The sequence below is a fragment of the Bufo bufo genome, chromosome 11, assembly GCF_905171765.1.
Source record: "Bufo bufo chromosome 11, aBufBuf1.1, whole genome shotgun sequence".
NCBI lineage: Eukaryota > Metazoa > Chordata > Amphibia > Anura > Bufonidae > Bufo > Bufo bufo.
Window position 1 is genome coordinate 38,953,668 of NC_053399.1, and position 14,955 is coordinate 38,968,622.

General features: G+C 42.1%; 1 protein-coding gene across 2 annotated transcripts in view; it reads right to left on the reverse strand.

Annotated features, from left to right (window-relative positions):
* The window catches only part of RGS6 (regulator of G protein signaling 6), a 436,918-nt gene that overhangs the window by 95,835 nt on the left and 326,128 nt on the right, over positions 1-14,955 (reverse strand). For both annotated transcript variants that reach the window (XM_040412145.1, XM_040412143.1), the window contains exon 5: positions 5,008-5,114. In XM_040412145.1, coding sequence (XP_040268079.1) covers positions 5,008-5,114 — 107 coding nt within the window. The remainder of the gene's footprint in view (positions 1-5,007; positions 5,115-14,955) is intronic.

The following is a 14,955-nucleotide window of genomic DNA, read 5'->3' on the forward strand; positions in this document are numbered from 1 at the left end:
AACGCAAAAAACGGAACGGAAAAAAAGGCCCCTTTTACACAAAACCGCATTAGTAGGAATGCAATTGCAGTCAGTTTTGACTGCGATTGCGTTCCGATGTTCAGTTTTAATCGCGCGGGTGCAATGCGTTTTGTACGCGCGTGATAAAAAGCTGAATGTGGTACCCAGACCCGGACTTCTTCACTGAAGTTCGGGTTTGGGTTAGGTGTTCTATTCATTTTATTATTTTCCCTTATAACATGGTTATAAAGGAAAATAATAGCATTCTTAATACAGAATGCTTACTAAAATGTGGATTGAGGGGTTAAAAAATAAAAAAAATGTACTCGCCTCATCCAATTAATCCGCGCAGCCGGCATAGTCTTCTTGCTTCTTTTCAGGACCTGCAAAAGGACCTTTGATTATGTAATCTCGCTTACCACGTGGTGAGCACGGTGATGTCAGCTCAAGTTCCTGCTGAATGAAGATAGAAATGTTCTATCTTCATTTAGCAGGATCTGCACTGACATCACCGCGCTCACCACGTGGTGAGCACGATAACGTCATCAAAGGTCCTTTTGCAGGTCCTGAAAGAAGAAGCAAAAAGACGATGCCAGCTGCGCGATTAATTGGATGAGGTGAGTAATTTTTATTTATTTTTTAACCCCTCAATCCACATTTTAGTAAGCATTCTGTATTAAGAATGCTATTATTTTCCTTGATAACCATGTTATAAGGGAAAATAATACAGTGAATACACTTTAATAGGGTCCGGGGTTGCTTTCATCCCCATCATCTCCTAGCAACCATGTGTGAAAATCGCACCGCATCCGCACTTGCTTGTGGATGCTTGCGATTTTCACGCAGACCCATTCATTTCTATGGGGCCTGCGTTGCGTGAAAAAACGCAGAATATAGAACATGCTGCGATTTTCACGCAATGCACAAGTGATGCATGAAAAAAAACTGCCCATCTAAACAGCCCCATTGAAGTGAATGGGTCCGGATACAGTGCAGGTGCAATGCGTTCACCTCACGTATTGCACCTGCACGGAATTCTCGCCCGTGTGAAAGTACCCTGAGAGTTCCATTCTGAGCCTTCTTGATTGCAGCCACTATTGCAAAGGAGACTTCCTCATGACTGTTTTCTAATACCTCTCCCTTCTGATCTATCAATACCAGGTGCCAAAGACAATAGAAATGTCCAAATTCCTCAAAAAGTACATATAATGACACTTGTGATTCATAAAAAATGGCAAAATCAAAAGACAGATAGCTGTCATTCACCTGATTATAACACTCTTCCCTTTGTTGATCCAAGGCTCCATTCCTAAGTTATAATACTTTAACATAATATGCAAATTAGGCGTTTGGTGCAATGAGGGTGTCACTATTGCTCTTGTTGTACCCAAGCTTCGCTACTTTCTGTAGCCAGCACCTCCCTCGCTGCTTTGCCACTGCCTGGCCCTGTCTATCAAAGCAGCTGGGGAGGGGATGGTCACAGAAGAGAGTGAAGCTTGGGTGCAACAGGAGCAACAGTATCACCCTCATTGCACCAAAGGCCTAATTTTCCTATTAAGAAAAAGTATCATATCTTGGGAACAAAGTCTCGGATAAACGAAAGAAAACCTGTGTTCTAATCATGTAAACCACAGCTATGCCCTGCCATGATTAAGGATGTTTGTCTGAAACACGTTGGCGGTGCTGCTGCATCGTGCTATTTTTATTGTTTTTGAATAAAAGAATTCCGTGCGGAAACCTTTTTTTTCTACTTGGATTATCTTGCACAAGCCAGCAATTGTTTCTTGCACTGATGCACTGCACCAATCCATTTAGGACACTCAGTGGAGATTATTAACTGAAGCGTAAGTTGTCTCCATTTATAGTACTTGTCTGAACCACAGCTATGTGTCTATGCAAACAGTTTGATTGGAAGGGTCGCTTGTGAATGATTCCCTTCAAAAGGGTATCCTAAGGATGAGTGAATCGATTCGTAATGAAATGGGTTAATTACGAATTTCACAAAAAAATCATCCCTCAAACAAAATCAAAGCTTTTGCAATGTGTTTTGGACGAATTGCATAAAACAGTGTACAGCTCCAATTTACAGTGAGAATTGGTGGACAAAACCACGATGGAGGAAATAGAAGGATGCTTACATGACACTGGGAGGAAGTGAGGGGAGGGGCTTGCCCTGATTGGATCTCAGGCTGAAAGACAGCCTAGATCAGCCAATCAGAGGGCAGAAGGCAGGGAAGTGCCTGTGCAAAATTAGCAGAACGTCATTCTGCTGTGTACATGCGACCTGGCGGGAAGCTGTGCTGTGGCTCTGCCTCTCCAGACTGAAAATCCTAGCTAGGGAGGGCATAAGAATATTATAGAGAGAGAGAGAGAGAGAGAAATTGTGTTAGGGAGGGACAATCTAAGAATATTATAGGGAGAGAAAATGTGATGGGGGGGCAGTATAAGAAGATTATAGGGAGAGAATATTTGGGAATTTGGGGTAGGGAAGAGGGAGTGAGAACTGGTCACTATCAGGTTTATTTGCTGGCAGGCTACAGTCAGCTTATCTGGCAACTAGTTCTACATTACAGATTCCAGTCTTTTTTTTTTTTAAAGTCTCTTTCACAACTGTGATACTCAAGGCATCTAGTTGAAAAGATGCCTTTTTGAACGCGTGTTATTTTGTGAAAAAAACATTCAGTAATTATATCACATTTCACATCCGTAAGGCAAATTACACACAAATGAAGGCATACTTGTAGCTGGCCAGCTAAGACCTGACCTAGGTTGCTAATATAGCTTATGTTTGTACAGCTAGACCTGTTAATAACCTAATACAGTTCCTATGTTTGTGTGTTAAAGACAAAAGCAGTTATTTACAGTGACTTCATGTTTGGATGTCATATAACTGTTATATATTGTGTTCACAGAAGCAGAAAAGATAATATGCCTTTAAGATTCATTATATAATGTAAGGTAAGCTCAATGACACAGCAGAAACAACAGAAAGCATAGAGTTAAACTGTTGTTGCTGGGTAGGAGTCTAAACCAATCACAGCGAGCCTCACACACAGCAGAAGTTTTGACCAATTACAGCCTCACACACAGCCCGTGTGGGAAATCCCCCTAGCAGGAGCTGCTACAATCATTACACCAGAGGAGAGAAGCTGAACAGACATTCACTCCACTAAGAGCTGTGTTTTATGGAAGCAAGAGGCCAAAATAGGTATGTAAAACAGTTATATAATGTTCCTACTGTTAATATAGTGATTAGAACTGTATACTGAACCAGTTATGTTTACTTGCAGTTCCACCAATTGCAAATACCATACAATTGCAAACTACTAATTCAGTTGCAAACTACAAAGTTCACAATCCAAATTCAAATTCCATATTGCAATCCAAATTGCATACAACCATACCAGATCATACTCAACCAATCTGCAAATAGTTACTGCTAACTGCATTCTGCAAATTGCGACCAAATTCAGCAAATGAACTATTAGTTAGACCTCAGATATACCTCTCAGAGAGATCATAAAGTGCTTAAATAACTTAAAGTGAGAGTACAGATACTCAAGAGATAAATATATCCACCATTCTATGTTGAATGACAAGATTGAACAGTTGAACCACCATCTTATCCATACTGCCATTTTGTGATACCTTTTCATCACGTGTTATGTACATGGACTATCTGCTACGGAGGCGGCAGTGTTATATATGAAGAAAAGTTGAAATTATTAAAGAAGTTATTTCAAGCATTTGGTGTGCTCTTTAAACCTACTGTTTCCATAGAATGGCGCTAGAGGAATTACAGAATAATAGACAGACAGTCTGGTTAGACTAAAAAGTCATCGATATCAAAATTCTTCTAATGCCACAGCGCAAAAGGCACTTTATAGTGCTGCGCCTGCCACAATACTGCACCACAGCCTCTAGTTGAAAAGATGTGTTTTGTATCAGGCCTGCAAAAATATTTCATGAGTCTTATTGAACGTGTGTTAGGCCTCATGCACACAACCGTGGTGTGTTTTGCGGTCCGCAAATTTCGGATCCGCAAAACACGGATGGCGTCCGTGCACTTTCTACAATTTGCGGAACGACACGGACAGCCTTCAATATAAATGCCTATTCTTGTCCGCAAAGTGCGGACAAGAATAAGACATGTAATATTTTTTTAGCGGGGCCACGGAACGGAGCAACGCATGCGGACAGCACACGGAGCGCTGTCCGTATCTTTTGCGGCCCCATTGAAGTGAATGGGTCCGCATCCGAGCCGCCAAAACGGCGGCTCGGATGAGGACCAAAACAGCGGCCATGTGCATGAGACCTTATTCTGTGAAAAAAGCGTTCAATAATTGTACTGCATTTCACATATGTGAAGGCATATTGCATCAAAACGTCTAGTGTCATGTATCATCACTTTTTCACTGCAAAAATACTGCAAGAGTTTTAGTAAACAAGTGTAAGGGCTCATGCACACAACTATAGCTTGTTTTGTGGTCCGTGTGTGTTCTGCTTTTTGCTGAATGGAATGTCCGGCCCATAAAAGAACAGTCCTATTTCTGTGAAAGAAGCTTTCAGTAATTGTAACGCATTTCATATCCGTGACACAAATTACACACAAGTGAAGGCATACTGCACCATAGCGTCTATTTGAAAAGCCCTGTAAAAGTATTGCATGAGTTTTATTAGTCTGTTCCACATTTCACATCCTTAAAGCAAACTACTGTACACACAAGTGAAGGCATACTGCATCACGGAGTCTAGTTGAAAAGAGTCTTGTGCCCGAGTCCCAGACCGGGCAGGTAAGTTGGTGACAAGTTTTAGGTCAGATTTATGCAGAAATGTTGAAAATTCTAAAGGGTTCACAAACTTTCAAGCACCATTGTCTCTATTAATGCTGTCATCCAAGGCTTTGGAACATGATGTTCAACAAGCACATATGGATGTGATGTTCAGGTGTGTGCATTTGATCAGGCAGCGTATTTAGCAGTTAATCAGTTATCAATAATCACTTACCTGAAAACGGTAAAAGGTTCCATCATCCTTCAACGTAAGGACATGATCAGATATTGGGAAGATGTAACCTTGGGCTGCTATAAGGCTTCCTAAATGTATTGCTTCCACTGCAATAAAAAGAAAAATTGGTTTTGTATGATTCTTCTCTGCTACACAGAATGCCTTTAATCACGTTACTTAGTTACATAATTAATATCTGAAATAATGCAACTTTATTTTTCAAGCTGATACTTTTATATTCACTTATTATTCAAGTACACTGAATCTGAAATACAGGTTTATTGAATGTTTCTCAATGGTGGTGTCACAATACTAGTAGTTCTGTTCTATAGCGGCCTATGGAATTATAGTATGGATCACTTAAACGTAATATTCGTTTCACACTAACACCTTAACCCTTTCAAGACCGGCTGATTTTCCATTATTTTCATTTTCGTTTTTTTTACCTCCCAGCCCCCCCAAAGCCATAACGTTTTGTTTTTTTTCATTCACAAAGCCGTATGAGGGATTGTTTTTTTTGCGGGACAAGATGTATTTTTTAATGTCACATAATTTGGTTTATTTTTATGTGTATTGAGCTGTCTGAGGGCTCATTTTATGAAGAGGAACCTGGCCTCTACATAACTTCAGTGCATCCAATGCCAGCCGTAATGTACGCCAGCTTCTTTGCTGGCTTACATTTAGACCAATTTCTACCCCTAAAACAGGCGTAGAAAATGATGAATGAGTGCTGAAAAGTCGCAGATTGCAGCACAAATAACCTTTGTGCTGCAATCTGTGCCAGAGATACGCCTAATATAGACATATTTCTGGATAACAAATGACCCCCTATGTGCCTATGGAACCCTGCCACAGGCAGGCTCTCCATAGGAACTAACATGCGGCAGCCTCGGTACCACTCCTGAGTACAGAGATTTCCGAAGACTACATCTGGCTCCCCCGATCCTCACTAGGGGGAGCCGGTACAGGGCTGAAAGAGTGAGCTCCCGATTTTTAATTCCCAAGATGCTGTGGTCACATTTGACCAAGGCATCTTAGGGGTTAAATGTATATGATCGACATTATTGTTGATTGCATACATTACTGCCAGATGCCTGCTGTTTAAATATTTTTTGTTGTATATAAATGATGTTATAAATGTATTGCAGGTTGTATTTGTAATGATAATACCAAATACATGTATATTATTTTTTTATATATTTATTAACCTCCATAGGGACACGGCTACATGGAAATATTTATCCCGTGACTCCAAATTACAGAAAGTCACATGTCACAAAAATATGTGCTACTTGTCTGCAAAATGCTGTCGCATGACTATTTTAGAAGTCTAATTTGGCTGTGAAAACATAGCCAAGCCGTGTGTCGCATGCCACTTCCATTAGAGTTAATGGACGAGAAGTAATGTGCAACATGTGACCTGTTAACCAAAATCCAGCTTGTCTTGATTTTCTGACATTGAGGTGGCTCAGTCAGTTGCATTATGACACCATTGACAATCATTTGATGAAATGTCGCACGGCACATGTTGCCATACCCTAAAGGAGTTGTCCACCATTTACTAAGTGCTGACCTATTCTCAGCTGTTCAGCAATAACTCCGGTACCAGAAGCCAACAGCTCCATCACTGAATGGTAATAAAATAACACATTACCTGCCACCCATAACTTATTTTCTTTTTTTAAATCTATCTATCTATGAAGTTGTGTGAGGGCTCTTTTCTGCTGGCCGATCTGTAGTTTCGCCTGATATCATTTTAGGGTATGTATGGCCTAAGGATCACTTTTTATTAAAATTTTTTGGGAGGCAAAGTAATTTCATCTGTGTTTCTGTCACGGTGTTCGCTGTACAGGATAAATACTTTAATTTTTTTTATTGCTTTATATATATATTTTTTTTTTCAAAACCTTTTTTCAACTTTATTTTGAGTCCCTCTAAGGGACTTAAAGGAGTTGTCCTGCCATATTTATTGATGACCTATCTGAGGCGGCGCTCCATGCAAGTGCTGCTTACTGGTCGTTACACTACGCGTCTTCTGTGGAGCTCCTGTAGAGTTATTACAAGTACTCGTCCCATTCAAGTGAGTGACGCGAGTGCTTGTCATTACACTGCACTTCTGAGATGAAGTACAGTGTAATGAACAAGAAGCCCCTTGTGATATAATCAAGGGGTGACAGCCCGCCTCCATAGCAGACGCAGGCATGCTAAAGACCCCCAGGCATGCCATATTACTGCTCCTATTGCACCGTCCCTCTGGAAGTTCCAAATAGGATGGGTGTAAAATCAGTACACACAGCAATACAGAAGTCAAATTATTGCAAGTTCAAGTCCCCTAGGGTAATTAAAAAAATGTTAAAATAGATAAAAAGTTTAGAAATTTCTGTGAAATAAAAAAAAACCTCAGTGCCAGAATTATTTTAATTTGTTTTTTGGTCACCTTTTTTGGAAAATACATTTTCAAAACGTGATGTACTCTGAAACAGTACCAATAAAAACTATAGCTCACCCAGCAAAAAATAAAAAAATCAAGCCCTTATTTAGCTCCAGCCATGAAAAAAGAAATAATTTATGGGTATCAGAATATTATGACATAAAATAATTTTTTTTTCCTTTACTTTTTAAAGCAGTGCAATTTGGTATCGTCATAATCGTACTTACCTGAAGAAAAAGGTTGACCTGTAATTTTTACCGTATAGTAAATGTCATAAATACGAAACACAAAAAGCAATGGTGGAATTGCATTTAATTCCCCCATTCCACCCCACAATTTTTTTATGATTTCCAAAATATTTTATATGGAACATTAAAGGCTTTACGCACCTTTGGTAGCATTTTTTTATTATTGCGTTGTACTATTGTACTACATTGAGCTAAAAGATCATTTATTCAATTGGTCTTTCTTAAACATTGAGCCCTTCTCTCTGTACAGCCTTGAGATTCTCTAGTAGCATGCTCTGTATTTTTACTGTTTTCTGTCAAGCAGCTCAGCTGACAGCTCCTTATCTCTGATCTCTGACCCTATAAACACTCATTATAGCTCACTTCTTATCTTACTGTTAAGAATGTGGCTTAAATAATTGTTTTAAGCTATTAGTAAGAAGGAATAAGTAGATAGAGGTTATTAGATGACCAGCACAGTGAAAGTACAATTCTCACAGCTAGGCAGAAGGCCAATTGAAAAATGATTTTAAGCCCAAAATGAAGGTGTACATAACATTTAAACACAGCCATTAAAAACACACAACTTACCCTGCAAAAAAAACTCCCAAATACGGCTTTGCCAAGGGAAAAATAAGAAGTGATTGCTCTTTGAAGACTGGGAGGAAAATATGGTACCTTCATAATTGGCTTTATTCTTAAGGGGTTAATAATGTTGCAACCATGCGCCTGTTTAAATTATCAGTTTTACTATAAAGGAGAAAGTAAAGTTATAAAACAATATGTACTGCTCACAAATACTCATCTGGGAGGTCATGGAATGGTAAATAGTCACTGTATCCTCACTAGTAGTATGCCTATTTTTCCTTGATTGATGTCCTTGCTGGGCAAATGACGTCAGCACCAGCTCTGCTGAGGGGGATATTAATAGAGGCAGAATGGGCATGCTAAGGGCTCATGCACACGGCCGTTGCCCAGTCGTGGCCGTATTGCGGCCAACATACGGTAGGTCCGCAATACACGGGCACCGACCGTGTGCATCCCGCATCACGGACCCATTCCCTTGAATGGGTCCGCAATCCGGGAAATGCGGAATGGAGGCACGATCAGTAGCCCAAGGAAGCACCACGGAGTGCTTTCGTGGGTTTACTGTACGTACCTCCGCACCGCAAATAAATAGTGCATGCACTACTTTTTTTGCTGTGTGGACCGTCAGATGCGGATCGCGGACCCCATTCAAGTGAATCGGTCCACGATCCACATGCGGCTGCCCCACGGTCAGTGCCCGTGCATTGCGGACGGCAATTTGTTGTCAGCAGCACGGAGCCCTTACGTTCGTGGGCATGAGCCCTAATAGTGAGCACATCACGACTCCATCATTCCAGCCCCGCTCAGATGACTACTGGTAAATCATGCATGTTGTTTTAAAACATATTTTTCTCCATCATATTAATGGGAATACGTCATCCGAAAATTACCTATTTTTACATCAGTTTTTTTTATATGTCAAACATATTTTGAAAAGGGGGTGATTTGAATTTTTATATATTTTTAAAAGCCCTAAGGGGACTTGAATACATGAACAGAGAAGTAACAGCTCACCCGATCTCCACACGTGGAAGCCATTCAGGCCCCGGGGGCACACTGCTCATGGAAAAAGTTGCCTCAGATGCCATGGTCACAATTGACCACAGAATCTGAAGGGTTACATGTCTGCTATCGGCGTTATCACCGATCACAGACTTTGCCTCCGGGTGTCTGCAGCTTAAAACAGCAAGATCCTGCCAGCTATGCCATCTTTAAAGACCCTATCGCCAAAGTATACAGTCATACAGCAGAAGGGATTTGGTTAATCACTAAAACTATAGTGACAGGTTCTCTTTAGCAAAGTTTAATTCTGGAGAAAATAGAGTAAGTTTCCATATTCCCTAACAACAATGAAAATGATCACACAGCCTTGGAGCCATTCAATGAGCCAATCACTGGGTTAAACAGCAGGTATCAAAGGTTTCTCTGATCTCCACCACTAGGGGGAGGTTGCACTGAGTATTGTAATACAACCATTGTCCTCCTGAAGTTTGCATGGCTCTACACGACCATAGGATATACAATGACATGCTCATCAGTGTTACTGACTCAACCCCTGTCCTAGGGATCTGCCATCATGTGCTGAGATAGAAAAAAAATGCTTAAATGTTCCTTTACTTAATTACTTACCATTCTTGATACTTGTTTTTGTTCTTATAGTGAAATGATTATTGACGGTGGTATATACACAAAGATTTTTTTTACTATTTCAACATTTCTAGTACAAATGCAGTTTCTGTAGAATCACTGAGACCCTTTATTATATGTATAGTACAGTACATTAGTAATTTGTCTTTATGTTGTCTAGTCATTTGGTGTTGGGGACATATAGTCTGGTAGATGAGGATTATGGAAGCAGAATCTGCTCACTTTTGGAAAAAAGAAAACAAAAACAGAAAAACAAAATCGTTAACTACAATGTACCTTGCTATGCGGAGAGATGGCTCATTTGGTATATTTAGCTTGCAGGCAGAGTGATGACAATTGGAGAGGTATGCATTAAGGTACATTTAATGGTACTTTTAACTGAAGAAATCTATAAAACAACATAGACCCATGGGAGCAATCCATAACAGACAGACGTGATTTATCAGTACAGAAGACAAATATCCTATAGAGATACATGTGTACAGTATCTACAATCACAGCAGACTAATAGCAAACCCTTTCCTGTCTCTCAACGAGGAAATGAGTTTATCCCTATCACAGGTTGTGCCAAGACTCATTTTTAAAGATTGATTTTTTCATAAAACCGATGACCGTGCAATATTTGGTAAAAATTGTTGATTCTTTGTTCATCAACAAGTCGGATTCATTAAATATTGTGCCTGCTCTCCAGATTGAGCTACTGACTGCTTTATTACAGTTTTTATTGCTCATACACACAATGATATGATGGCTCCAAACAAGCTACTAGTTGCGCAGAGCAATAATACGGCACCCACGGGTGTGTACGAGCTATACAGTACAACCCTATTATTTCATTCAGAGGATTTTCTGATTCCTGCAGAATCAAAAAGAAAAAAATGATGTCATACTGTCAGTGGTGTAGCTATAGGGGTTGCAGCCGTCACAATTGCGACCAGGCCCCTAAACCATAGGAGCCTACAGGGACCCCCTTGCCAGAAGTGCACTGCCAATTGCTGTATTCACCCCTTCTCCCTGGTCTTCTCTGGGCCACGCTTCTGTATCCTGACTGTGTACAGCGCCAGTACACACAGCGCACACTATGACCTGACAGTGTACGCAGTCAGGTGACAGTGCATCATGGGCCAGGAGAAGACCAGCGAGCGGGGACTGCAGGAGAGGACGTCGGACGTGGAGAGCAGCAGCAGAGCAGAAGAGGTAAGTTTATTTATTTTTGGTCTGATATGAGAGTCTGACTCTGATATGAGGTATGTTATGGGGGTCTGACTCTGATCTGAAGTCTGATATGAGGTCTGACTCTGATCTGAAGTCTGATATAGGGGTCTGACTCTGATCAGAGGATCTGATATGGGGGTCTGATCTGAAAGATAAGGGGGCATTTTTTGTAATGACACATTATAAAGGGGTATTTTTTGTACTGGCACACATTAGGGGTCATTTTCTACTGGCACGCATAAGTATAATTATTACTAATGGGGGACTAGGGGGAACATGATTAATAGTATGGGCACAATGGGGGCATTATTACTATTGGGGGCACTGTTAAAGGTGTTCAGCAAGTGGCATTTATCATGTAGAGAAAGTTAATACAAGGCACTTACTAATGTACTGTGATTGTCCATATTGCCTCCTTTGCTGGCTGGATTCATTTTTCCATCACAATATACACTGCTTATTTCCATGATTACAGACCACCCTGCAATCCATCAGTGGTGGTCGTGCTTGCATACTATACAGCCTCTCTGGTGGCCGGGACCATGGAAGCGCACATAGGCTAGTGCTTTTTCCTATACTGTGCAAGCACAACCACCGCTGATGGATTGCAGGGTAGTCTGTAACCATGGAAACAAGCAGCGTATGATGTGATGGAAAAATGAATCTAGCCAGCAAAGGAAGCAATATGGACAATCACAATACATTAGTAAGTGCCTTGTATTAACTTTCTCTACATGATAAATTCCATTTGCTGAAGTGAGACAATCCCTTTAACACTATGCACTCTGGGAGATTATTTCTATTGGTGGGACTTTGGGGAGTACTAGTTCTGTCTGCGGTATTCAGGCACAGTATAAGCTCAGCACAATTATTTTTGGGGGACATTATGCTTTTACTATTAGTGTAAGGGACACTATTTGCTGGGCACAGTTATTTTTTAGGGCACTATCTGTATGGTACGATTATTTTCAGGGAGGATGGGGTTTTCAGAAGGTGAATGGATGATGGAAAAGTAGGAAACAAAGATGTCTGCTTGTCAAACTGCAGAGTTGAGAGATGGCTGAAAGAAATCTTCATAGCGGTCTAGTCTGAAAGGAGAATATGAAGACAAAGTAAAACATCTTTGAATCCAGAGGGGAAAAAAGCAGACTGTTTTGAGAGCTCCATTTATACAAACAGGCAAATAACGCGAGTTTGTGAGAGTTCGCGTGTTTGATTTTTAAGTGTATTTGTATTAAGTGTGTGACTTTAGATTAAGTAACTTTAGTGGGGGACTGCAGTAAATCAGTTTCTTACCACTGCGTTATATTGTATTTTTCTCTTTTCTTGTGTAATCCCCATTTAGTATGTGTTCCATTATTGACAGTGTAGTGTCCCACTAGGTAGGCGTGGGCACTACACAAGGGTCAATTGGGTGACGTGTTACTTCTACTCACAAGGGACAGTGATATTATATTTAACTATGCATTTAATGTATTTTGCTGTGTGTTTTTACATGCAATGTTTCCCCTGTGTTGTGCATAAGCAGGCCTATTAGGGTGAAGTTAGGCATCCTAGACGCTAGAGGGAGATAGGGAAAATGTTCAGGCCCAGACAGGGAGGAGTTAGTTCAGAGTCAGGAGTCTGTGGAGACAGAAGTGAGAAGGCACCAGCCAGAGATATGCTGAGGGCCTCCTCCTGACATGCAGCTTGATAGCCCTGGCTGCTAGCTATGACCAGGAGGCTAGTGAAGAACCCTAGCCTGCCTGTAGTCCAAGTGAGCCTCAGTTAGCTCAGAAGACACCCCAGTAGAAGGACAGGACCGCCTGGGAGAAACCTGCAGTTACCCTCAAGCCAAACAGAGACAGTGCTACCAGCCAAGATAAGTAAACTAATGGGCAGAGGAACTATAAAGTAAGAGCAAGAATCAATACGGGAGGAAAATATATTTACCAAGGATTTAAGCCAGCATTTAGGCATCCGGGCCTAGGGATAGAAACCAGACAGGAGTTCTAAAGAACAGTGTACACTATTTCTGAGGAGAAGGTACAACCTGATTCTGAGTGTGTTGTTGATTACCCTCTGAGTATCTTGCATGATTAATACCTGCCATCTTGTGAAATAAGCCTGCTTGTGAAGCACTTGATATAAGGGACTGCATTAACATCTTGATGTACAAAGTTGGACTGTTTAAGTAAAGCAACGTTTGGTTCACTATACCACCTGTGTACCTCACTTATTACCACTGGAAATCAGTGTGCCACCGTTACAGGCACTGGTGTCACGAATCCTAAAAGGGACCTTGCTTCAGGCACTCTAAACACCTGCAACATCCAGGGCACCTCACATAACATCAGGCCAGGTCTCTACATACAGAGTGTGCCCCAGAGGAACTCGTGTCTACCTCTCCTTCACTGCCGCATGCCTGCCCAGGGTTCTCTTCAAATAGTGAGTAACCCTCGATTGCCCATAACTGTGACCTCACTTCGCTATACCCTGCAGGACTGGCGTGCTGCATAAATTGGCGTCACAAACAGGATAACGAACATTCCTGCGCCATTGCGGATACAAGAACTGTGTGCTACTATATGCCTTAAAGTGACCAAGCCCTAAATGCTTTATTGAAAAATTGCTGGGCCAAAAAACTGTAATAATTTGCGGTGTGGAATTGTGTTTTTATGGACTGTTTTACTGTTGTAAAGCCACCGCTTGCTGTCAGTGAATAGACAGCGTTTTGCTCAAGATGGCCGCTTAGCTTGCTTGGATTTATTGCTGCGTCATCTTCATATCAAATTGGCGGTAAAAATTGGCGCCTTTTGCTGAAAAGTGCGGGGAAGGCTATATGTCGGCGCCACCGCCCTGTCTGGACATTTGCATGTCTGCAGAAATGGACTCCGCCTCCTCCATACTGGAGTACCTGGGGGGCGGCCTCCCAGAACAATGGGAGGATCTGTCTACAATTATTGGTGCCGCCCTGTCGCTCTCCAGAGAAGGATCGAGCATGTTGAAGAGTGAAGACTGCTCTGCTGGGATGTCCGCGCCTGATCTGTTAAAGATGGATGTTATTGGTGTAGAGCAAGAGGACGCTCCACCGGCCTACTCTCCGGGACCGGAGAGACCCACCTGCCCGCCACCGAGGACGGCTCCTGGAGAGACTTTTCCAGCCCTCATTCAAGTGGTCAGCATTGATGGCAGAGATACGGGAGGCCGCCATAAAGAAAAAGACAAAGATATACTACAAGGAACTGGCAAAGACCGTTCATGAGCGCCACACTGATACCCAACCCCGCCTGGAAAAGGAGAAAGGAGTTGGTTGTGGCATTTGACGAGGACCGTAGCTACGGTTTTATCCAAGATTACACTACCGGCAGAGACTTGTATGTGAATCGGAGGTCCGTCAAGCAGAGTTACCTCCCGTAGCGCATGCACAACCTCCGCGAGGGAGAAGAAGTGGAGTTCACCCCTGCCGAGGGCCTGCGAGGCCCATATGCCACTGCCGTGACCCGTCCCAGGAAAGAACCGGAGGACTGGGAAGCTGATGAGGACTACACTGGCTGCGAGCGTGAACCAGCGCGCTCTCCAGAACCTGCCCATCATGCCTTTCAAGAGCGGGGCTCTTTCATTGGCCCAAATGTATTCTGGCAACCAACGGTAGTGGAGAAGTGGGTGAGCCCATATCCGTCCCCTGAGCTGCCTCGCCGGGAAAAAACTATTAAATAGTTGGAGAATCTGGAGCGATTCCACGTGACCCTGGACAATATCCGAAAGGGTAGAAGACCGGACGCGTCACCTGAGCCTGCAGCGGCTGCACAGGATGCGCCCTCTATTGTACCAGTGCCGGCGGCCACATCGGAGGACAGT